The sequence below is a fragment of the Hibiscus syriacus genome, unplaced genomic scaffold (assembly GCF_006381635.1).
Source record: "Hibiscus syriacus cultivar Baekdansim isolate YM2019G1 unplaced genomic scaffold, ASM638163v2 tig00000132_pilon, whole genome shotgun sequence".
Lineage (NCBI taxonomy): Eukaryota > Viridiplantae > Streptophyta > Magnoliopsida > Malvales > Malvaceae > Hibiscus > Hibiscus syriacus.
In genome coordinates this window covers 534,740-560,963 of record NW_024061764.1, presented here as the reverse complement: position 1 = coordinate 560,963, position 26,224 = coordinate 534,740, and the positions used below count along the sequence as shown (strand labels likewise).

Below are 26,224 nucleotides of genomic sequence, written 5' to 3'. Positions count from 1 at the left end.
AAAATTACTTTGATAAATTTTTAACAAAGACATTCAATTTCTTCAATTTTATAATTAAGTTGATGTCATCACCAAATCCTAATTGAGTCATTGTGCGACATCTTGACATTAGGAAAAAAAGTTACCCAATATACATTTTACGTTTTTCTCTCTTCATTTGAAGATAGATAAAATGATAATATTATTTTAAAAATACAATATCTTATTCTAAAAAATTTATATCGATCATACAATCGAAATATCTCTCAATGATATTGAATTTGAATGTTAAGTTTGAAACATTGGATGGAAGCTGAACAAGGTGTTTTGCTAAGTAGGAAAATGATTGATAATATAACATAGGAATATCTAAAATTGTAAAGAGAACAGAGAGGTCAGGAATGGGCCTTCGTTGTTTATTTTTGTCTATTGGCCCATGGGTTTGATTGTCATCGACGTACTTATCATTACTGAAATAATGGGCATAACCGCCTCGTCTGTTCAAATCAAACTCATCTACACTAAAAACTCCGTTTCTTAACTGCCGCCGTCTACAGTAAACACTTAAACCCCTCTTTTCTAACGCACCGGCTGTTTGAAAATGTCCAACGAGGTCGAGTCCGCGCAGGTTAGCGACGCCACGGAGGTGACGCAGCTGAGTAGCTCGGCAGGAATGGAGAGCCACGCCGGTTCCTGCGACGAGGAGATCCCGTTACAGCTTCTAAATGACGCCGTCCGGTCATTGCCTTATCACGTGGTCAAGGACCTTCTGTCTATCGGGGTACGTTTCTCTTTGCATTTTATCGACAAATGGCCTAATCGGAACCGTTTTTATTATTGCATCGACATTTGAATTTGATAAACTAAATGAAAATCAATCAAATATGGCCTGTGTGTGTTTGTTTTAGGTGTGCTCGAGATGCGTCCTACGGATATTCGGCACCGAGGACCATATTTATTGCCATCCATTGCTATCACAATCGATGATCCGTTCAATTCTTGAAGAAGTAACTGGTTTTAAATCAGAAGGCGATTTTCAATTGTGCAGCGTTTGCTTGGGTATATTACAGTTCAGTTATTGCGATGGCAAAGAAGAGATGGTGAAAATGGAGAGTCCAAACGATATGGCTTCCACCATTTCGGAGTTAGTGAAAACAGAGGGCCATCAAATTGATGGATTTTCTCTAGAAGTTTCCGTTCCACAACTTATTTTGGAAAACGAATCCTCGCTGTTGTAAGCCTTATTTTTGCTCCTTTTTGTGGGTTTTATGTTAGGGTTTATAGTTTGCCCATTAATACCCTCCCTGCCCAAATATTTTTAGGTTAGGTATGAAAAAGAGAGATGGATCAGAGCCATGGTTTCAAGAAAGAGTGCTTTCCAAATGTGTCTCTGTGAAGGATGTTCTGAAAATTGCTATAACGAAACCCCTTGAAACATTGTTGGTAAGTAAAATTTTCTTGGAATTGGTTTAATGTTTCGAAATATTGCTGGTTTGAATCTATTTTAGGAAGATAATTGTTTCTTTATTCATGTTGAATTATATACTGAATGAGATAATTGCACAAGATGTCCCCCAAACTATGAATTGGTCCCTAAACTTTAAAACATTATATATTGGTCCTCAAACATTCTATACTGACTGAGATAATTGCAAAAACCACCTTAATGTAAGGTTGAAAATGGAATGAATGATACCAATAATTTGAGGATTCATATATAATGTTTTAAGGTTTAGGGACCAATTTAGAATAGGGTCATAGTTTGGGGGTGTATATAGAAAGTTTTAAAGTTTAGGGCCAATTTAGAATGGGGGTCATGGTTTGGGGACCACTTGTGCAATTAACTCATACTGAATTAAATTAAAGTTTTGCAGGATGTTAAATCTACTAGTTCAGGCTGTTTCCGGATCCGTTTGACTTACACTCATAAAAGAGCATCGGATAACTATGTTGAGAAGAATCAGGGATTCAAAAGGCGAAGAATAGGTATTTTACATCCATTGAATCTACCTAAGACTCGGTTGCATCTAGATGGCCATAATATTCAGGTTGATTTCATTGATGGTACAGGCACTGGGAATGGGTTGCACAATGTAAATGATGAAACAGTGATTACGAGTAAAGTTTGTTCTGATTATTCTACCAATGAAACAACTTCTGTTACTGGAAGATCTTCTAATATTTTGCAAGATCAAGATCCTTCTGAACACTTTAGAATGCCCATAGATAAGGTTGCCCACTATAATATTCTTTTGATTGCAGTTTCCTTGCTTGCAAAACTTTTTACTACCCTTGGTGATCTTGAAATCCAATACTGCTGTTTATGTTGATGCTTAGTATTTATTTTAGTTTGTGCCTTTCAGGTCAGTGAACCTTGCCATTTGGTATACCTTTGCTACAGGACACATATTTATCTATGTGGTAGATATCTGAAGGTAAGTCAATACATTAGAGTGTATTTTACATTAATATTCAAGTATTATGAGTTTATGACTTATGATATTACAAGAAGGCAATTGTTTGTTTTAAAACAGTGCTTTATCTAAGATCTTCTTCAACTGTCTTTGTGGAAAGAGGCAAAAAATACTATCCTTTGGAGTTATTGAGATCTTGAACAAACCTCGTATTTTGTTTTGATTTCCAGTATTTTGTTTGCTTTTATTGCAGTACTCAAGGAATGTGAGTCAAACACGCTGGATAATTGATGAGGAAAGGATGGGAGAAGCATCTGTAGAGGTATTGGATATTGCTTTGGTTTTTCTTTATAGTCCCTAAAGAGGCTACTTTACATATATAATAATATCCGAAACTAACAAATCTATTTGTCTGTTATTTAGGAGGTTATAGGTAGCAACATCCTTCCTATGTGTCGGGGTGATAATTACAAGTTTCATGCTGCTGGCAGAGAAGATATTGATGTGATGAAGTTCTGCTTTTTGTCAATTGCTCGTTTAAACTTGATACATATTTGGGCCTCAAGAAATCAATGGATGTTTTGCTTATCTATGGAACTTATTGCAGGTTCGAATGTTGGGTTCAGGCAGGCCTTTTCTGCTTGAGATACAAAATGCCCGCCAAGTACCATCCGAGGAAACCATTAAGGAAATCGAATTAAAGATAAATTGTTTGGAGAATAAACTCGTGAGCTCTAATACATTGTTATACAGATGTTTCTGTTCAAACACCCTTTAGTGTTTCAAATGATTTAGAACTAGTTGCATATAACACTTTCTTGCAGGTTGGAGTTAAAAATCTTAAAGTAGTAGGCAGTCAGGGTTGGACACTGATGCGTGAAGGAGAAGCTGAGAAGCAGGTTGCTTTGGCTTTTATATTTGTTTATTGTAGTTCATTCTCTTATCATTTGGATTGAAATATGAAGTTTCAATAAAGTAAGACTTGACAATATCCTCCTCCTTCATGCAGAAGCAGTATTGTGCATTAGTGTGGATTTCTCGTCCACTTGAAGATGAGGATGTGCAATCAATATCATTGCTTAATGACATGGTTAGCTTTTCTTTGAGATTCATTTTTCCTTTTTCACAGCATATCCACCGTGTATATATAATATATCACTCTATTTAGTGGATTTTCTGATGTCCTCCTGCAGCAAATTCTGCAAAAGACCCCAATACGGGTGCTTCATCGTAGAAGTCCATTGGAACGCCAGAAAATTATACATTGGTTGGCACCAGTCCTTTGTACATCTTTTCTTCAGTCGTGTACATTTTTTTAAATTCGAAAGGCTTAACCATGTTTCTGTTTTTCTTTCTGAATCCTGTATAGGATGAAGATTGAGAGGATTGCTGGAAGCTCTCAATATTTTCTTTTGCATCTTTGCACCCAGGTAATGATTTTTTCACTTGAAACATGGTCAGATATTTCCATTTTATTTAGAGGGGTGTGGAGGGTCCTCAAATAGGTGAAATTCACAGTTTTCGCCTTCTTGGTTTGTTTTATGAGGACCATGCCTTGGTACTCAGTAGTCACATACCCGTTGTATGGAATATAAGCGTAGCACTTTTGTAGAATGCTGTTGATTATTCATGAATTTAATACTGCCTAGACTACTCAATGTGGCATTCTTCTGCAATATGTTCTTATTAGACAAATATTTGGGCCATGATATACAAAGTTACAAATGGTGTCACTGAATAAATGCTGGTCAGATCGGTCAGGAAAGGTGTTAGCATAGTATCGGGGTGTCTTGCTTGTGTATCGTGCTTTTTTGTTGTGGAATGCGCAACACACTGACATATTTGGAGTGCAGGCTGGAACTTATATCAAGGAATTTGTTCATGGTGATTTTGGGCGCACCCAGCCTAGGTACTTTGCTAAACTGAAAATAAATAGGGTTGTACTATCAGTTTGTGACGATAGCCGAATGATTTGAGCCTTTGAGCTGGGATACGTTTGAGATCATGTATGTGTACTTGAGGAGTCATGGAAATCTAACGATTCTACTCTTTTTGCAGTATTGGATCAATTCTGGGATGCAGAGCAGAGATTATGCAGCTCGATGTTACAGACGTGAAAATGGATTCTTTCTGACTGAAAGAGGCGGAAGACACACTCCTATATCCAGGGACCAGTGATACACTACGCATCAAGTTTGTCATATAGTGTGGATTATCAAGGCGTGTTGCTGTTTTCGCCCCTCTTCTGAATTGAATTATTCTGAGCCTTTCGGTTTCTCTTTGATCCCTTACGTTTTGACTAGTGTGAAACATACGTTATTATAGAAGGTTGGCATCCAAAAGCAAATGCTTTCATGTTGCTTCGCCCTGCCTCTATTTTGTGGGAAAATATTGCCTTGGGTTGTAGGTATTATTACTGCCCTTATGTGTTAGTTTATGTTGTCCTTATGGGCAAGGCAAATGGCTGTCGAAGTATTGTCCTCATCTCATCTCTCATTTGCGTTTTCATAATAAATCCAACAAAAGCTTTAATAGGCCAGTTCTTTTTCTTAAAAAAAACATTTTTATGTTAATTTCTAAACCCAAAAGGCTAAAAAAATGTGCATGAAAAATTGCTCAAGGCACAACCGTGTTGCTATCAGTTCATAATCATGCCAAATGCCAATTCCTTGCTTGATAAAAGAAACGTAATTAAGTAGAGTAATTGTACCCGACTCATAATGGACCAAATTAAAAGCACTTGTAAAGTTGGTGGGGGAATCCATAAATTTAAATATAAAATGATGATCTCGCTAACCTGCTCTACATGTCATCCCATTAACACATCAACCCAACTCCATACGGTAATTAAACCGCGGCACTTCAACATTTCTAACCAATCGCGTGAAACAAATATTCTTCGCAACCCTACACGCGCGTGCCTCTCACGCTCCATAATCACCCGCCAACTAAAAGGGGAAACCGCGACTGGTTTCCATCGCAACGGCAATATGGACTCCAAAGCCAGTTAAAGAAACTGCGAGTGCAGTTTCTTTTGAATCTATATTTCTTTATTATTTTGCTTTCTCTTCTTTACAACTCGACCGTACCGCCCCATAATGCTGGCAAGAATCCCGTTAAACTTGGGAAGTTTGTTGAGCGTTTGATCTTTGACTTGAAGAATGGGGAGCGTTTCGTCTGAGGAATGTTTCGATCAAATAAGTGAGCGGTTCGAGAGCTACAGTTTGAGCGCCGACGTGAGCGAATCCGAGAGCTCGAGTGGATTTTCCTGTCGTCGTTTTGACCGAGGTGATTCGAGTTTTTTGACCTCTTCGCCGCCCGTGGGTTCAGAGTTCGTTGACGTTTCTAGTTTATCGACGCGAGTTCCCGTGATGTTGCCGGTTGTCGGTGGCAGACACGTGGTCATCCCGTCGACGAAGGCGGAGGAACAAGAGACCGACATGGCGGGTACGTTCACTATACTTTGCTTTATGTTCTTTTTAGCACTTACCAAATTGAGAGTTGAATTTGTTGCTTCATTGAAGGTTTTACCGGCAATTTTAGTTTATAACGGTGAAGATCGATGACTTCTTGTCGAATATTTTGCTGCATTTGCTAACGTACTTGGTGACAGTTGTTTAGATCTGTTATCTACGTTTATCCCTGAAGCTCTGTTTGGTTTTGTAGTTTTCCATCGATTATTTTATTTTAGTTTTTAACTCGGCACCAAGTTTTATTTTAGTTCTTTCCATTTTTTTGGTACAAATCGGACTTTAACCTTAAATATTTTTCTGCGGAGTCTGGGTTGATATTGCTATTCATCTTGCTTAGGTTTAGTTATGTTTTAATTTCTATAGAACTTTTTGCAGAAGTAGAAATGATGAAGGAAAGGTTCGCCAAACTTTTGCTTGGAGAAGATATGTCAGGTGGAGGGAATGGAGTTTGTATTGCTCTTGCCATATCCAATGCCATTACAAATCTTTCTGGTTAGTTTCTTGTACTTAATTTTCATTTTTGTTTTTCTTGGTTCATCATTAACGAGAGGTTGAAATCCGAATCTATTTTTTTAATTTCTTTCAGCTTCTGTGTTTGGTGAACTATGGAAGTTACAGCCATTATCACCACAGAGGAAGTTGATGTGGCGTAGAGAGATGGATTGGCTTTTGTGTGTAAGTGATTCCATAGTGGAGCTTAAACCATCATTGCAAGAGTTTCCAGGTGGGGGAACCTTTGAGGTTATGGTGGCCCGGCCACGCTCGGATCTCCATGTAAACCTCCCAGCACTCAAGAAACTTGATGCAATGCTGATAAGCATTCTTGATGGCTTTCATAATTCTGAATTTTATTATGCTGATCGCGGAGTAGTTATCAACGATACTGACGGAATTGAGGCATTTCCTTCGTCTACGCCGTCTGGGAGTTCATCTGTTAGACTGGAAGAGAAGTGGTGGCTCCCATTTCCCAAGGTTCCCCCCTCCGGTTTATCTGAAGATTCAAGGAAGAGATTGCAGCAGTGTAGGGAATGTACACACCAGATCCTTAAGGCTGCTATGGCGATAAATGACAATGTCTTGGCTGAGATGGAAATCCCAAATGCTTACCTCAAAAGCTTGCCCAAGGTTCGGAGACTGCTCCATAGTATACAAAATTGTTCTCTGTGGCATGAGAACATATAAATTTACTTTTAGATGTAGCATCCATGAGGCGAATTGCATCAAATATTCATGCATTTTGATTGATAATTATTGCTCATGCATCCCTTTGTTTCCCTTTTTCTTCCAGAGAGCATATTGTTCACTATGGCTTTTTTTTTTTACTTGTATTCCAGTGCGGAAAGGATTGTTTGGGTGAGGTCATGTACCGTTACTTAACCGCCGACCAGTTCTCTCCTGAGTGTCTTCTTGATTACTTAGACCTGTCATCGGAATACACTGCTCTGGAAATGGCCAACAGGGTTGAAGCTTCTGTGCATATTTGGAAACACAAGTACTTGAGAAGGCACTCACTGCGTGCAAAAGTGGGAAAGACAGCATGGGGTGGCAAAGTTAAGGGTTTTGTCGGTGACATAGAAAAGACAAAGGTTTTAGCTGAGCGGGCTGAGACACTCCTACTGAACTTACGGCTACGGTTTCCAGGCCTTCGTCAGACTTCTTTAGACATGAGTAAGATTCAGCATAACAAGGTACTTCACCTTATTAGCATGAATCAGTTCTTAAAGCATTATATAGATCCTATGCACCTGTTTCCGTCGATAACATGTGTCTCTATTCTTTAAGATGCATCATGATTTTTTTTTTATCTAGAACTCGGAAAAACTGCGATCTGTTTGAAATTTGAATGTTTATGGAATTGTTGAAATATGCAATAAGGCAAAGAGATGAGATTAAAATTGTTGGTTTTTTGTAGGATGTAGGACAATCAATCCTTGAGAGCTACTCGAGAGTGATGGAAAGCCTAGCATTCAACATAACGGCAAGGATTGATGATCTGCTATATGTAGACGATGCCACAAGGAAACGTGCAATTGAGGTAGCAGAGTCATTGTCTGTTTATGAACCGGGGCGGTTTGATGTTGGTCTTCCTAAACAAAGTCGGATATCAACCAATCCTCTCTCATTTCAACGTTCTGGTATGGGGACTCCATGTGGGATGACAGCATCCTACGATTCAGATGAAATAAGTGAAAGCTCTGATAGGAGGGTTTATCAACCAATAATAAACAATGGCGGCAACCTTAGAGAGTCATTGGATGGCTCACGGGTAAGGCTAGCTTTTTGAGGAATGAAAGCAACGACGTCATGCACACCCACAACCTGAAAACCACGAAAAATTATTGAGATTAGCCAACCATGCTCATTTAGTTGTGAGGTATTAGATTGGATCTTGTATATAATCCCTTTATGGTCAGACATTCAATGTGGACATTTTTTCCAGACAGTGAGGGATATTGGTTTAGTTGGATCTCTTTAAATTGTCGCCATTGTAACAAGAACTACTAGCATTTTTCTTCTATATCAAGTGTAGAGAAACATTATGATCAACCAAATCTTAGATTTCGGGCATTAAAATAAACTAATGGATTATAACGGCAACGGTCAATGGAGTTAAAATAATAATCATAAATTATTTACATGTTCTCAACCACCATTTTGTAAACCAGTCACCGTGAAAGTTGGCTTCGATGGAAGCAAACCATCCTTGCCTACATAATGTTAGCATTCAAATCCTTTGTTTTTTATTAAAAAAAAAGAGAGAGAAGAAGACATTCTATTAATTCCGTCAGAATCAGAAATTGAACATATATGATAGGCCCTTGTTTGAGGGCCCAGGGCTGCAACCAAATGAAGAAGGGGCGACATTACGGTCGATAATACAAAATACCGCTCATCTTTTTGCAGTGCCAACTATTCACCAGAACTAACCGGAAGCGAAAAGGTAAGGAAAAAAAGGGAACTAGCAATGAAAATGTATTCGTATGGTCCCCCCATTGATTTTGTTTTTAGCATCATCAAAGCCGATCTTTTCACCCCCTTACATCAAGTCGAGCTCTTGACCAAAATTCTTTAACGCATTGGCCCAAAGCAACGTCAAGGCAAGACGACGGTCCACTAACTCCATCGGTCCATCCCCCATTAACCTCAAAATCCAAGGTTCCTGCTCCGGAGCAGCCACCGACTTGAGAAATACCCTCCATTTAGTACACTTTCAAAGCTCGGTATAACTTATACAACATAGACCTAATGAAAACACAGTCATCCACATTTAAAAAGAAACGTTCGTACTTACAGTTGAAATTTGAAACCCCATTTCCTTTCTCAATTCTCAGTCTGGTCCTTAATCTTTCACAATGCTAAGAAAAGGATTTGAAAATATGAATCTGGTTACCAGAGTTGAATTGGGTGATTGGAAGTTTACCTACCCTTTTCATCTTTGTTTTGAGTTTTTAAAAATTATTAATAGTTTTGTCAGTATTTCAATCATGAGCATCCAGTACTAGGGCTAGCTGCCGCTCATCTAAAAGAGACCCTGCCCTACATATTCATTAGTGCACTGTATATGATTTTTATTAATATATATATTATATAACTAAGTAAAATAAAATATATAAATATCTTGACTGACATTTTGAAATTGGTGGCGCAATCATGCATTAGAAGCCTTGATCATGAAAAATCTTTTTGCTTTATAGTTGTAATCTGATATCTGATGACAATCTGCATGGATATAAACAATATTTACAGTATCAGATTAGTATTAATTCAAACACCTACACTGGAGTCATCATTTGGGTCTCATGCAACTCTGACAAAATCTTATTGTTTCTGTCCTTTGGTTTTTTAGGGTTACTATGCAATTTCCACCCTTTCCCTTTTGCATTCGAAGGGGTTCACTAGGACTTGGATACCAAATTCTCATATCCATATCTTTCTCATAAAACCCTAGATGAACACATGATAATACTTCTGCAACTGTAAAAAATATAAGAAAAGGTATTTGATATCTGGGACAAGATAAAATACAGAAAACGAATATGGAAAAAGTAGTTAGGGTTCTCAGTTGACAGTCAAAACCTCAAAGGAGATCTAGAACATGACCATTTTAGAAACAGAAATTTTGCTCATCATGTTGCTCGCGCGAACCCTCAGGCCTCAGTTGAGCAGTCAGACATACAATCAAACCTTGCAAATAGCATAACCATGATGACAGTACCAAACAAATGGTAAAATGTTATTTACTCTATTTCTTTTTCGTATAAAATGGTAGTGTTAAAAGTTACCTAACCAAAAATGTCGAGACTGAGAAGCTGCCAAATATTATATCATCTCATGGAGGATATGAATGTTTGATAGTTACCTGGAACTTGAAAGAGGGAGAGGAAAGATGGAAGAAATGTATCACGAAGATTTTACGAAGAGATGCCAATAGATCCCAGTTGGCAGTATGCCCACCTCCATGAAAAATCAAATAGAGAAAAATGGGTATTTTTTTGCTATGAGGAGGAGGTGGACAGAATGCCAATGAACTCTGTAAGAATCCCTTTGCTAAATCCCCATGAGAGCAAACAAAAACATTAATAACAGTCCTTGTATTTCACAATAGAAAGACACGCAGAGGAGGCAAAGGAAGGGAGGAGAAGAGTGTTAAACTTAAAAGGGAATCAAGAGACTGGAGTAGATGCTGATGGGGTTCTCCTAATTAAGATGCAATGAAGGAACAACATTGGATAAGTGAGAGAAATGGGTGCAATTAATTAAAGGAGGAGGTGGAAGAGAGATAATAAAAATATAATTTAAGATTGTTCATTCCCCTACAAGGGAAGTGCATATTTAGAAGAATCAAATGAGGCGTTTTTCGTGATATATCACTTTTTGACTTTATATTTTTTTGTCAGATATTCATTAGATTATTTTTTTTGATCTAATTCCTTTTGTAGTAAGGTGCGCCTCCTGCAACACGTTTTATGTTAATCTGACACCATGTAGGGTATAGCGAGAGGCAAGAGCCGTGCTTTACCTTTAAATCTGACACGCATCAGTAAGGCGCGCTCCCTGTAACGCACCTTAGGTTTAATTATCCACCTACCCGACCCGACCGTTCACACTCCACCCCTTCCTATAAATACTTCCATTCACAAGCACTTTCATCACACCAAACCTCTCAACTTCTCTCAAATACTCTTATATTATATTTTAACTGTTTAAAGTATATTTTATTATATTTAATATTTTGTTTTTTAATTTATTTAAGTATTTAAATTTTTTTCATATTTTATTTAATTAATTTTTTTACAGATATAAAATGGAAGGAGGTCTACTTCACTTTGATGAAAATTATATATCGCGACATTTTGCTGATACGATAACATTTTAACGTTTTAATATAATTTAAATTTTTAGTAATAATTTATTTATTTATTTAATGCATGATTATTAGTTTAAAAATTAATTTTTGTAATTATTTAATTCTATGAGATAGACCATGTATTAGATACTTTTATTAGGAATCTTAAGTTAGTGATACTTAGTCGTGTTTTGCCGTATTTAGTAGAGGCTAGATTCGGTCACATAGGTAGATATGAGGGTCACTATAAGATAGAACCAGACCTTATTTCTGCCTTAGTGGAGCGGTGGAGGTCAGAGACCTACACACTCCATCTTCCGTACGAAGAGTGCACGATTACACTTGAGGATGTTTCTATGCACCTGGCACTTCCGGTGGATGGAGATGTGATATCGGGGATGGCGCAAAGTTCATGGACTGCTTTGTGTCGGGACTATCTAGGACGTGTCCCGAAAAGTTTTAACGGTGGTCAGATACCGTTAAATTGGTTAGATGCCAATTTTCGGGAGTTGAGCGAGGACGACTTTGATGATGAAGTTAAAATGTATGCACGGGCATGCATACTGTAGCTAATAGGAGAGTTGTTGTTGCCAGATAAATCGTGCAACCAAGTTTATTGTATGTGGTTGCGACATCTTGGCGACTTTCGTCTGGCCGGATCACTTAGTTGGGGATGGGCAGTTTTGGTTTTCTTGTACATGGAGATGTGTCGAGCCACTAACTACAAGAAAAATGCTATCGGCGGATGTCTCCTACTGCTACAGTCTTGGGCATGGTATCGATTACCCTTTTTATGTCCAATTATCAAGAACTCATTCGTATTTTCGCTACTCTTGAGGTAATTATAAAATTGATTTCGTATATTAATCATTTTATACAGTGTATAATAAATTTTGTTTTCCTTGAATATGTGGTTTACTGATAGGAAAAATCATCAGGAGCTACCTGATGATTTAGAAAAAAATTAGGGTGCTAATCGATCAGAAGGCTGGCACACAGGTATGCCTTTTAATGTTTAAAAAATGCTTTTTGATTATAGTTGTATAATTAGATTATTATTTTGATAGAAATTATATATATTTGTTTTAGTTTGAATGGGTGTCATATTCTAATGATGATGTGAGAATGGTGATCCCACATGAGTTGAGGGGCCCATTAGATATTTGGATGGCGATGGTCACTTTGATCTATTATGCGATCGTCGAGTGGCACTCTACTGATCGCGTGCTCTGGAAATTTAGTTGTTTTCAACCAATTCCGGAAGCACCTCGCAATATGGACGAGTTGCATAGCACAGATAGACACGGCAAGACCGATACAAATTGGCTGGTGAGGCATCACGAGTGGGTCGTGCTGTGGGAGGATCGACATCGGCGCCTTCTCCGTAGAGAGCCCATTTTTACTGACCTCTTGATGGTTGCTGACGGTTATTACGAGTGGTTCAACAGTAACAGTAAATCGTTTCTACTTTTCGAGGATGCACGAGGGCAGACCTTTCAGTGACGTCGACAGAGATGTTCATCGACACAGTACCATCGTCCCCCGACTCGTAGACAGAGAGCAGGTGCTTCCGGTTCATCCTCAGCTGCACCAGCAGGACCTTCATAGCAACCACCGTCTACAGCGACTTACCTTCCGCAGCCATATGTGATGTCGTCATCGCTATTCTCTTATCTGATGCCACCGCTGCCACTGTCACCTGGTTTTATAACCCCGCTGCCACCACCGTCATAGAGTTTTATAACCCCTATTGGAGGATATTATAGGTCTATGTTTGTAGATCTGACTTGGGGTTCATATACCCACATTTTGGCGGGTTCAACCTCATCACCCATGGTCGCAACACAGATACCTCCTGTATAGTTTTCACACTCAGCGATGTTTGGGTTTTATGAGATTTCCTAGTTTTCGCAAGCCGGTGGGATAGTCAGTCATACACCTCCAGGGTCCTTATTCTATAGAGGTACTTCATCGTCATCAGCTCCTCATCAACCTAATGTAGCTCGTCATCAGTCATACAATGAATTCGATTAGATTTTGGATGACCACGCTCCCTCAATAAAGTTGGATTTGGTACAATCGGAAGCCAATCCTGAACATCATAAGGGTCTTTGTCATTACCTATAGGGGGAAATCAAATTCGTATACCTTAAAAACTTCAGATAGTATGTATACGGGATCCACAAAACAATTATAGTCTTAACGTGTATGCGAGCAAGCTGCTATCACATGTGAACATGGATACTTCAGAGCTCGAAAAAACCCGCAGTCGCACGTTCTATCCCGTAGATTTACTCTTAACGACACATCTTCAATCCCTTGAAGAGGTCGCGATAACTTTGTGACACGAAAGATTTCATGTCTTCTAGAGAAGCTTGTTACAGACATTCCATTTGATGCAACAATTTTTTTTTGTAGATCTGTAACTAATCTAAGGTGATAGAAATGATCGCCTTACTACAGGTAAGTGACGTGCACCCTTTAAGGTTGAATTGATTGCCTCAACCAAGTTGGTCGTCATGTGTCCATATCGATATCCACCATCATATGCGTTCGTCCACATTTATTTATCAATGAGGCTGATATAATCGTATCCTTCCTTGTTTTTCGCTCGCAAATCTTAAAGTATTGATTCAAACGTTTGAGGAAGTAGTTCGTAACCTAATCAAAAAATGTATAACTTACTAACTTGCTTTCTTTGCAAAATTAAAATGATCGAAAGAAAAACAAACTACATCAGTTTCACTTACCCATGCGTACAATTAATTTACGCTCATCATTCTTCTTGTACCTTCCATGGTAGTTCGTAACAATGTGTCAGAGACAATACCTATGTTGGACAAAGGGTGGTTGCCACATTGGACCCAAAGACTCCATTGCTGCTTTGATCCCAACTCCGCGATCTGAAATGACACAGATTTTTTCCCTCGTGATAACATGTGCACGTAAGTTTCGGAGGAAAAAAGCCTAAGAATCTGTATCTTCTCCTTCAAGAAGAGCAAAAGCAACTAGAAGAATGTTGTGGTTGTCATCTTGGACATCTGCCAATAATAATACTTGCTTGTATTTTCCATACAAGAAAGTCTCGTCAATCTGGACCACAGGCTTGCAATATTTGACAGCATTAACGCACTGTGGGTAAGTCCAGAAAACCCGGTAGAATTGGCATCGATCGTGAAGAACTTGATTATTAAGGTATGCATAGGAGGTTTCGAAGTCCATGATTCAACCTCCGCACCAGCCTAAACCAGCCTGGAAGTTCGTTGTAAGATGCATCTCATTCGCCACGAAGTTTGACAATGGCATTTTGTTTTGCCAACCAAGCTTTTTATATGAGACAGTGTACCCATACTGCGATTGTATAGCTGAAATCAACACATCAATAGCTATATGAGAGCTTGCTTTTACAATGGGCATGATGGCTTGGCATATCACTTCAGAGTCCAAGTTGGGATGATCTTGGTTGACCCATCCAGCACAATATGTGTGAGGACCGTTTTATACAGTTAGTTCACATCTGTTGTTTTTTCTCTTCCTCTTCGATACGTGAACCATCCAATTGCATCCGTTTTTGCGTCGGACACAGTAGCATACATATTTTTCTATCGTGGAGCAGTCGACTCTTGATTGAACAGAATTACAGATATTGTAATTTTTTATAGCCATCATCACTTCTTCTTTGCTTGAAAACTCCATGCCTAAAGATAACTCACCATTATTTATTGATGAGTAATATCCATAGTTACCGAGATAAGGCATATCCACAAATTCTGGCATGTACGTTGCACCATAATCAGCTTCATACATGTGTGCTGGAGGGTCAGCTTGTGCCACATTTGAGGGAACTTCATCTATATCATCATCGCAGTTGAATTGCGGTGATTCTGGGTAAATGAATAATCCAGTCTCAGCACCATCCGCACCAGGCTCATGAAGCGGTTCTTCTGGTGCAGATGATGATTCCTCCATGCTCTCCACATTTAGGTCGAAGAACCTACTACTTGCATGTCTTCCCCTTGAACTAGAAGGCATATCGACATTGAGATCGAAAAAGCTCGCAGTGGAATGCCTCCCCCTGGAGCTTGAAGCCATCGTGTCAAATGAAAACTGCACAGATTGTTGTGTCGATGGCATCTCCATATTAAGGTCAAAGAAATTTGCAGATGAATGCTATCCCCTTGAACTGGACGTGATGTTTCTATACGGATTGTTCGTGGACCCACCTCGATACATATCGTAAGGAGTTACGGATGAATATCTCTCCATTAAAGTTGATGTGACGGCACTATGATGCAGATTTCCCATTATGGAGTTAAAATCATTACACATTACTGTAGTCAGGCTGTCAACTTATTCAACCGCTGTCAACTTATTCAACCAGCCCATAGTGGGAGCTTAATGACTGACCCCGCACAGTACGCACTTGAACAAACTTTGCATACATCAATATCGTCGTCTGAATAATTACTTTGAGAATCAGCCATCATTTCAACATCATCATTGTTCGATAGTTCGAACGCTGTATAAGTTAATGGCAACAATGATTTGGAAATAGTACTGCAACAACGACATTCTTCTACTACTTCCAACATGAGCCTTCCTGGAAATCTTCGTTATCAGCTCCTCAAGAGTTATGTTTCTCTTGAATGATATTTTAACACGCTCATTTGATACGAAAACAACGTCAGTTTCATCTTCTCGAATTTCTCCATCATAATAAACAATAGTTGAAAGTCGCGTCATTCTTAGAGTTTAAAAGTGTAACAATATTATATCTACAAAAAAACAACTGAAAAAAATATGATTAAATAAATAATATATGAACGAAAATATAACACAATAAAATTTTTACAGATGAACGTAAATAATTTAAATAATATAATTTTATATTATTACATGCACCGCAAAAATATTTCGACGTATGCTCCCGCTTTCCAATTTTACAAACACATAAATTAATTGAAAACAATTAATATAATATTGTTTCAAATAATCATATATAATTATAAAAAAAATAATATAACAAAATTACTTTATAACGAAAGATCGAACGAACTTTTGAATCAAATATAAGAGGATTATCGGGTGTTATTTACTGGTTGAAAGGATTGTTGGTCAGAGAGTTTACAGGGAGAGGGCTATTTATAGCCGACAGATGATGCTTTAAAGCCGACAAGTTCGGGTAAATTATGCAAGGCGTGGTCCTTGCACCGCACCTTGCATTATGTATATCTGATAATTAAGCATGTGATAATTGAAAAGCACGACCCTTGCACCGCGCTATAGCCCTACGTGGAGTAAGGCGCACCCCAGGAGACGCGCTATAGCCACGTGTATCCAACTCAGCATAAAACACGTTGTAAGGGGCGCGCTTTACCTCATGTGATGTCATATCAACGTAAACGCGCTGCAGGAGGCACGCCTTACTGCAAAGGGTGTTAAATCAAAAAAAATAATCTAAATTGTGTCTGACAAAAAATATATATAATATATAGGTAATATATCAGAAAAAACGCCATCAAAGGATCATCATCATTCATCATGGTTATTCTCTCCTCTCTTCCCTCATTACTGGTGTAAAACCAGTCACTCCCACTACTCCCCCACCCTTTCTATCATATTCCAATTCTCTCTCTATATATATATATCTTTGCGATTGAAGAAAAATGGTTTGCTTAAGCAAAGAGACTCGTGGGAGGTAATTAATCCAATAATGACAAAAGTAGAGCAAAATCCGTTTCAGGTCGAGGTCTGGGATCATGGTGGAGCTGAGCAGGTTAGTGTTTTTTACCCGTGGGACTAACACCACCATGGATAAACCGAAAGGTGATGGCCGAAAGCAATCGTCTTTAAATTCTTTTGAGTTCATTTTTTTAAAAATTTTACAAATTTATTCTAATATAAAATTATTTGTATACTTTTAAATATAATGTTTTTAATGACATGTCGAGTGACTTACACCTCCATTTACACAGTTGTTACTGATTGCACGGTCGTGTTGAGCATCACGAGGAATTTAGATGACTTGCTTGCTTGTCTTTGGATTGATATTAATCTGAGCTACATCACTCTCAAATATTAATATTTTGAAATGCATCATTTGAATTAATGGCAGCATTTAAGGAGCAATAGTCGGTAAAAAAGTAAAATCCAAAGTGACTGCAGCGAGCAAAAAAAGCTTGGAAATTACTGCTTTTAAAAATGTAGCCCCCCCCCCCCTAAATGTAATAACAAATCTTCCACCATCAATTGTAAAATTTTGAATACTAAGCCTATAGCATTCATCTCTGCCCTTTTTCATTTATGAGAAAATGACATCTGTAAAATCAAAATGAATTAGCAATCGGGAAAATTGAATTCTTGGGTAGACAGTTAGCTACGGGATTGTCTCAGGAAAGGCGGGTTAATATACGGCTAATATACAGCATTACCGGATACATTAAAATGTATTTAATAAATTCGGTTTAGCGGTACCTATTATGTTGACAACTAATAATGTTTTAGGTAGAAAAAATGAAAAACTATTAAAAAATTTGGTAACCGGTAAACTTTGGTTATCGGTAAGTATCTATCCTTTTTATAAAAGTGTCCATACGTTTAACATATCAAGTAATTTTACCGGTTTTGTCATTTATTCACTGTTGAAACAATTTATTATTATATTTGGTTAATATTGTTAATTTAAATTCTAAATAATATTTATAAATATCAAAACAATCAAATAAATTTTGTGTAAATTAAATTATTAAATTAATTGTAGTGGAAAACATGAAACACCTATTAAATAAATTGAAACATATTACATAACTTTCAAAAAAGTATATATCCATTTTTATAAAATGTCCATACTTATTTCACTGTTGAAAACATATTTATTTATATTTGGTTAATATTGTTAAATTAAATTCTAAATAATATTTATAAAATATCAAAACAATCAAATAAATTTTGTGTAAATTAAATTATTAAATTAATATTGTAGGTGGAAAACATGAAACACTATTAAATAAATTGAAATAAATTACATAACTTTCAAAGCAGTTTTAAATCCTAAAAAGTGTCGATACTTTTAAAAATATATCGATCCAAAACGATATACCAGGTAAAATATGATAAAACCGGTAACAAAATGTAAAAACCGGTAAATTTAAAGTGTCGATACGTTATAAGGATCGACACTTTGTGAATTTAAATAGAAGCAGTTATAGCGCCTATAATGTGTCGATACTTTAAAAAAATAGATCGATCCACAACATAAACAGGTAAAAATATGATAAAACCGGTATCAAAATGATAAAACCGGTAAAATGATACCGGATATATTGAAAGTGTCGATACTTTCGTAAGTACGTGTAATAAATTATCGACACTTTCAAATAAATAGTAATTATCATTTTCGAAAGTATCGACACCTGACATAAAAGTATCGACACTTTTGTATTTGTATCGATTAATATAAATAACATATCCGATGAAAATATAAAGGCCATAGCTAAATATCCTCTGAAAAAAGATAGAACAGACGAGTTTTGAAATCGAAGAGTAATTGTTGCTGCATTTCAGAAGGCGTTTCTAAAGCGAAGTTTGTTTGTTTGTTGCTGCAGTCGAATCGAAAAGTATGTTGTCGAACCCTAATTTTTTATTATTACAGTAATCGCGATAGGGTTTTTTTATGTGTTGTTTGGGGTTTTGGAGTAAGGAAGCATTTGGGACCGATTGCAGTAGAAATAGATTCAAGGAAAAATATAAATGTCGATACTTTTAAATATTATAGGTAGAAATGATATAGGTTGTATAAATGTGCCGACACATTTTGGTGTGGCCATTCAAATTCTTTTGAAGAAAACCGTTTTACCACAAGGTAGTTATCTATATTGTATATTGAAAAGTATGTAACAAAATAATTTGATTTGCGTAAACTGCTATATGAGGAAAAATGGAGTCAATGGTTGGAAAATTGTTGGTGGAGCAGATGACTTTGAAATTGAGGCCGAGACTCGAAAGCAACCAAAGGGTGGATATGACTTCTAGTAAGTATCAATGTCTTTTTGTTATTATTGTTGAAATGGTAATTGGATTAAAGTATCGATAAACTTTAATTGATTACAAATTTTAAATGTTAACAGTATGGCCGAATGCAAAAGGATGAAGGGAGATGGCACACAGAGCGGTTCGTATGTAAAATGAAATTGACATTGAGTAGTATTAGTATTTAGTGTTAATGTATTGATTAAGAAACGTTTATGTTTAATATTAGGTGAAAAAAGATGTGAGGTCCAAATGGAATTCAATGAGTGATCTGAAAAGGACCTTACATCACACAGTCAAGGAATGATAGTAAGAATACAAAGAACGGAGGAAAGCACATGAAAATAAGGTATTCATTAAACTTGTAAATACGTTGATACAAAATATATAAGAACTATAACATTATATTTGTAAAAAATGTAGGAGTGTCGCAAGATGCAGCATTAAAAGGGTGAATTTATTATTAAACACCTTAAGGAGAAGGGTCAGTTGAATGTGCTTGGAGAAATAGGTTTTGGATCGTTGATCGAGTAAGGGATGACCTATTCGGAGGAATTGTGTCGATCCTTGATGGCACAATTTGACGTCAGTCAATGTATGGCTAAGTATGGTGATTATTCATTCCCTCTGGGGGTATCGACTGCTGCAGCCGTATTGGGGGTACAAACAAAGGCAAAAGTGTTATAGAAGTCTGTAGGAGTAAGAACTGGAAAGCACTTGCCTCCAAATAGTTTTGAATCATAAGGTGACATATACTGAAGTTGAAGAGGATATCAATGGATCTTACTGGGGGATGAGCTGAAGGCCCGAGTTCTATTGTACCTTGTCGGTATATTTTTGTCCAACGGGTGATACGTCAACGAACAAGGAATATATGAAGCTCATTTGCGATGAAGGCTTGAAGGTGAATTCAATTGGGCTGAATATATCCATTCGAGATTGATTGAATCAATTATCACCTTTAAAAAGGGCAGCCAGAGATACCTCAAAGGTGCACAATCTTAGAGGTAAATGAGTTGAATCACTTTTTTGTGTTTTTATATAAATTTTTATTATAAATGCAGGTTGCACTGTTCGATTTTTTTGGTCGGGCTGTGAGGCAGTGCCGGCTTATGAAAAACCGGAGTGGCACGCATCCGTGCATGGGGAAGGAAAGGGTTAGAGTGATGGTGAAGTTGAAGTTGGATAGAGGGAAGAAGCAAGAAGAAATGTAATTAAATAATATAAGAATATAATCAATGTCTTAATATTGTAATTTAATTTTTTGAAGGTTATTGGCAAGGATGTAGAGAGGCAGTGGAGGCAGAGGAGAAATGAGGGATGGTTGTATTGGGGGATGAAGGTGAGTGGACACGTGAAGCAAAACAGAGTAACTTCGACATTTTGATGTCTGAATTGGCTGATAAAAAAATCCAATTTGAAATCATGCAAAGACAATCAAGAGTCGAAGAGAAACTTGATCAAGTCGTAGAGAAACTCGAGAGGCATAAGGGGTAGTGGAAGGAAAAAATAGATGGAGTGGTGAAAGAAGTAGAGGTGTTGAGGGGTGAAGTGGTGAAAGAAGTTTCGGTGTTAAGGGGTGATATTAAGATGGTGACGGAGAAAAATTTGAGGGAGTGGTGAAGGAGGTTGTTGATTTGAGGAGTGAACTTACGGGGTGAAGGGGGTGGTTTAATACTCGATGAAGATCAATTGAAGGGTGAAATAAAAGATATGAAGAGCTATGTAGAAAAAAGTACGATGAACTGAAAAATATGAAGAAGAAAAGAGGGAGGAGGAAGAAGAAGATGGAAGAAATGAGGAGGAAGGAAGTCGATGTCATTTATACACCGGAGAGTGTCATAGCAGCAGTTTTGGATTCGGAATGTTTGCACCCCAGAAGAAGCAGAAGGTAAGTTTAATAAAAGAATACTTAATTTGATTTTTATTATGTTGTTGTGACAAAAATTTGTATGCAAAATTGTAGGTTGAAAAGCGGACATTCCAACCGGAATTGATGACATCGAAGCTGCAATTTGTGATTATTATGGAATAGCGAGTTAGAATCGGGGTAGTGAAATATATTGTTTTGTGAGTGATATTTAAATATTTCATGACAAGATATTAATCCTAATGATTCATACAGATATTCTGTAATATCAATGGGAAATCAATTCGCTACTGTATACGTTGCAACGTTGAAGCCTACAGAATGGGTTGGCGGTGTGGTAAGTAGAAAGTAGAAATAAATAAACTTATTGAATATGTTCTGATTGTGTAATTAATTTTGTTAGGTTATCGATTTGCTCGCCTGGACCATATGCTACGATTCTCAAAAGTCACACCGGAGGATTGGCTACCTTCCATACCTCTTAGTGGTGAGTTAAATTAATAAATATTGAAAAGTAGTGTTATAGACGTAAATTAATAATGTTTGTTGCGTAATTACAGCAACAGGCGTTGGAAGCCAACAATAAAGAAAGTGTTGAGAATATTCTACCTTCTGGGGTGTCATATTGGATAACTATGTGAAATTCACCGACTGTGAGAAGGTAAGACACCATACCAATTGCAAATGATGTTTTCGGATAATGTTGAATTTTGTCAAATTGGGTGTGAAATTTGTTGCAGATAATGATCACAATAAACTACCAATTCACACTGGTATCTGTTGGTGTTGGATATGGTAGATCATGTTGTAACAATATATGATAGTATGTTTACACTGAGCAGCTAAACAGAGAGTGAAGGATGCTAAGAGATTGGTATGTATGTATGTATGAAAGGACATTATGTAAATTATAATGCATAATTTTTTGGTGCATAACTTCTTCTATTTTAATGCAGATTAAAATATTAGATTCTTATAATAAGAAACGCATTTGGGTTGAGTCATGTGGATCTCTAGGAAAGTATCCCTTGAAAAACTTCAAATTTGTGGAGCATAAGAAGAATAAGCAATTGAATGGGTATGAGATGTTATCACAAATAGAAGCTTAATTTATGCAGTATTCATCATAATTGACATGTGGTTTTCAAATTTTGTAACAGATATGATTGCGGCATGTATGTGATGATGTGGATGGAATCGATCGGTTCTACAGGGGCAACTGGTGATTTTGTAAGTGGATAGAAAAAATTGTTTGTGGTAAATTGTTAAAAGTCGTAGATTGAATGCTGTAGTTGACAATACTTAACGTTCTGACAATTTGAATATAGGTTGTTGGACTGGGATCGATCGCGAGTATTAAATGATCTCGTAAGCCACAATCAAAATGAACGAAGACAGGAGATAACAAAAGCTGCAATATTACATAAGAATAACAAAAGGATGCAATGATGTAAATGTCGAGTTAATTTTGTATAAGATTTATAATTTTGTATACGATTTATATTTTTGTATGTGAATATAATTATGAATGAGATGAGAAAAGTTAGCAGTATGTTGTTGTACATGTTTCTTATACACATTAAGGGTCATGTCGATACTTGGAAGTAAAAGGCAAATTTACAATATGGCCAACAGGTGCACCCATAAAGTGTCGATCCATATATGTAATATGTAATTTTTCAATCTAACCGGTACAATTATACCGGTTTTATGAGAGGATATGTCTAAATAATGTGTCGACACTAATATAGTTTGTCGATATTTTTTCCAGAATTAATGGAAAACAGGGTGCACCCATAAAGTGTCGATCCATATAAAAAGTGTCGATCCCAAAATCATCGAACCCAAAAGTATAATGTAATATGTAATTTTCAATCTAACCGGTACAATTATACCGGTTTTATGAGAGAATATGTCTAAATAATGTGTCGACACTAATATAGTTTGTGTCGATATTTTTTTCCAGAATGAATGGAAAACAAGGTGCACCCATAAAGTGTCGATCCATATATAAAGTGTCGATCCCAAAATCATCGAACCCAAAAGTATAATGTGTAATTTTTCAATCTAACCGGTACAATTATACCGGTTTTTATGAGAGGATATGTCTAAATAATGTGTCGACACTAATATAGTTTGTGTCGATATTTTTTTTTCCAGAATGAATGGAAAACAGGGTGCACCCATAAAGTGTCGATCCATATATAAAAAGTGTCGATCCCAAAATCATCGAACCCAAAAGTATAATGTAATATGTAATTTTTCAATCTAACCGTACAATTATACCGTTTTTATGAGAGAATATGTCTAAATAATGTGTCGACACTAATATAGTTTGTGTCGATATTTTTTTTCCAGAATGAATGGAAAACAAGGTGCACCCATAAGTGTCGATCCATATAAAAAAGTGTCGATCCCAAAATCATCGAACCCAAAAGTATAATGTAATATGTAATTTTTCAATCTAACCGGTACAATTATACCGTTTTATGAGAGGATATGTCTAAATAATGTGTCGACACTAATATATATTTGTGTCGATATTTTTTTTCCAGAATGAATGGAAAACAGGGTGCACCCATAAAGTGTCGATCCATATATAAAAGTGTCGATCCCAAAATCATCGAACCCAAAAGTATAATGTAATATGTAATTTTTCAATCTAACCGGTACAATTATACCGGTTTTATGAGAGAATATGTCTAAAATGTGTCGACACTAAATATAGTTTGTGTCGATATTTTTTTTCCAGAATGAATGGAAAACAGGGTGCACCCATAAAGTGTCGATCCATATATAAAAGTGTCGATCCCAAAATCATCGAACCCAAAAGTATAATGTAATATGTAATTTTTCAATCTAACCGGTACAATTATACCGGTTTTGAGAGGATATGTCTAAATAATGTGTCGACACTAATATAGTTTTGTCGATATTTTTTCCAGAATTAATGGAAAATAGGGTGCACCCATAAGTGTCGATCCATATATAAAAGTGTCGATCCCAAAATCATCGAACCCAAAAGTATAATGTAATATGTAATTTTTCAATCTAACTATGTCTAAATAATGTGTCGACACTAATATAGTTTGTGTCGATATTTTTTTCCAGATTAATGGAAAATAGGGTGCACCCATAAAGTGTCGATCCATATATAAAAAGTGTCGATCCCAAAATCATCGAACCCAAAAGTATAATGTAATATGTAATTTTTCAATCTAACCGGTACAATTATACCGGTTTTATGAGAGGATATGTCTAAATAATGTGTCGACACTAATATAGTTTGTGTCGATATTTTTTTCCAGAATGAATGGAAAACAAGGTGCACCCATAAAGTGTCGATCCATATAAAAGTGTCGATCCCAAAATCATCGAACCCAAAAGTATATGTATATGTAATTTTTCAATCTAACCGGTACAATTATACCGGTTTTATGAGAGGATATGTCTAAATAATGGTCGACACTAATATAGTTTGTGTCGATATTTTTTTCCAGAATTAATGGAAAACAGGGTGCACCCATAAAGTGTCGATCCATATATAAAAAGTGTCGATCCCAAAATCATCGAACCCAAAAGTAATGTAATATGTAATTTTTCAATAAACCGTACAATTATACCGGTTTTATGAGAGGATATGTCTAAATAATGTGTCGACACTAATATAGTTTTGTGTATTTTTTTCCAGAATGAATGGAAACAAGGTGCACCCATAAAGTGTCGATCCATATATAAAAAGTGTCGATCCCAAATCATCGAACCCAAAAGTATAATGTAATATGTAATTTTCAATCTAACCGGTACAATTATACCGGTTTTTATGAGAGGATATGTCTAAATAATGTGTCGACACTATATAGTTTGTGTCGATACTAATTTAAATATCAAGTTTTCCACCGTTTTATATAGTACTCTTAATCGAGAAACCCTAAACATAAATGCAAGCAGGCAGATCTCCTCTTTCTTCTACCGTTATCATAAGTGACGATCAGATATTCAGGTAAATTTATCGATATTTATGGGTTTGATTGATTTCTATATTGGAGTTTTTATCCTGAATGTGTTTGTGTTCCATTGTAATAGGGGTATCCAACCAAAATGGAGATGGCAGACGAGTTTTAAAGTAAGGAAGATTCGTCCCGAACGTGTCATGACCTGGGTTTCTTGTTTGATGATAAATATGCATTTAGTTTTAAATCCACATTTACATCTTGGGGTTGTGAATTCCTTGGTGTAGAACCAAGATATTATCCCAACCTAGTTAGAGTCTTCTACAACAATGCTTCCTTACAGCACGAGCCTAATAAGACTAATATAATAGGAATTAATACACATGTCATGGGGAAGGATATATATATCTCCAGAAACTATTGCGGAGGGTTTAGGTGTAGCGAATACAGGGGATTCAGATGAAAATGGTGTAGATTGGTCTACAATTAAACGGGTTACTAGAAATAGCCCAATTCACCTCGATGTAGAGTCGAGAGTGTTTCACAAAATGCTCACATGGTATATCCGGCCTAGTGGGGGAAAACATTCAACGCTTCGAGACAGCGATTATTGGTGGATAGCAAAGTATAAATCCAAAACGGCTCCAAACATTGCAAAACTCATATTTAATACAATTGTATATATGGTCACAAAGGGAGCAACAATTTCAACTACACTACCATATGGATGTGTCATCACCCATCTGTTGAAGAAGAAGGAAGTTGATTTTTCGCATGACGCCCCTGTTCGATTAACCCGCAAGATTGACATGGTATTTATTAAAAAAGCGGGATATGATTTTGTTGAAAACTCGGTTGGAAGCGTGTCAAGGAGGTCGGATTAGATCAAGAGATGGAGGAAATGGACCCGTTGGCCATGAAGAAGAGCAACCAAGTGGAGACGCAATGATGGAAGAAGCTCCAGTTGCAGAGGATGTCACAATTAAGACCGTGATGGAATCATGGTCAATTTTCGGGAGCATATTGATTCCCTTGTGAGTGGAATGCGATCCGATATTTCATCATTGCAACGTGAAGTCTCCATGTTGCGTACGAATTACGTCAACGACATCAAACGAGTTAGGTAATTCATTATCTATGTTTCTTAACATTTACACGTT

The 26,224-nt window shown here is 36.7% G+C and overlaps 2 protein-coding genes across 2 annotated transcripts; both read left to right on the top strand.

Moving 5' to 3' along the window:
* The first annotated feature begins 477 nt into the window (after positions 1-477).
* Positions 478-4,794, top strand: LOC120127567 (tRNA pseudouridine synthase Pus10-like). The gene is made up of 15 exons (XM_039145459.1): positions 478-760; positions 888-1,213; positions 1,302-1,422; positions 1,854-1,965; positions 2,050-2,210; positions 2,343-2,414; positions 2,647-2,715; positions 2,817-2,897; positions 3,001-3,120; positions 3,218-3,292; positions 3,403-3,483; positions 3,587-3,660; positions 3,763-3,823; positions 4,247-4,302; positions 4,452-4,794. The coding sequence occupies exons 1-15, from the start codon at positions 581-583 to the stop codon at positions 4,525-4,527; spliced, it is 1,665 nt and encodes a 554-aa protein (XP_039001390.1). The 5' UTR covers positions 478-580; the 3' UTR covers positions 4,528-4,794.
* A 547-nt stretch (positions 4,795-5,341) lies between these two features.
* LOC120127457 (rop guanine nucleotide exchange factor 1-like) lies at positions 5,342-8,182 on the top strand. The gene is made up of 5 exons (XM_039145394.1): positions 5,342-5,840; positions 6,242-6,358; positions 6,453-6,991; positions 7,201-7,554; positions 7,779-8,182. Exons 1-5 carry the CDS (start codon positions 5,555-5,557, stop codon positions 8,148-8,150), a joined length of 1,668 nt encoding a protein of 555 aa, XP_039001325.1. The 5' UTR covers positions 5,342-5,554; the 3' UTR covers positions 8,151-8,182.
* Positions 8,183-26,224: the final 18,042 nt, after the last annotated feature.

Excerpts from the sequence above, each read along its gene's own strand:
- LOC120127567 (XM_039145459.1), top strand. The coding sequence starts at position 581 with ATGTCCAACGAGGTCGAGTCCGCGCAGGTTAGCGACGCCACGGAGGTG. Across the intron at positions 761-887 it reads AGGACCTTCTGTCTATCGGG|GTGTGCTCGAGATGCGTCCT; the intron begins GTACGTTTCTCT and ends TGTTTGTTTTAG. Across the intron at positions 2,898-3,000 it reads CTGGCAGAGAAGATATTGAT|GTTCGAATGTTGGGTTCAGG; the intron begins GTGATGAAGTTC and ends AACTTATTGCAG.
- LOC120127457 (XM_039145394.1), top strand. The coding sequence starts at position 5,555 with ATGGGGAGCGTTTCGTCTGAGGAATGTTTCGATCAAATAAGTGAGCGG. Across the intron at positions 5,841-6,241 it reads ACAAGAGACCGACATGGCGG|AAGTAGAAATGATGAAGGAA; the intron begins GTACGTTCACTA and ends AACTTTTTGCAG. Across the intron at positions 6,359-6,452 it reads TGCCATTACAAATCTTTCTG|CTTCTGTGTTTGGTGAACTA; the intron begins GTTAGTTTCTTG and ends AATTTCTTTCAG.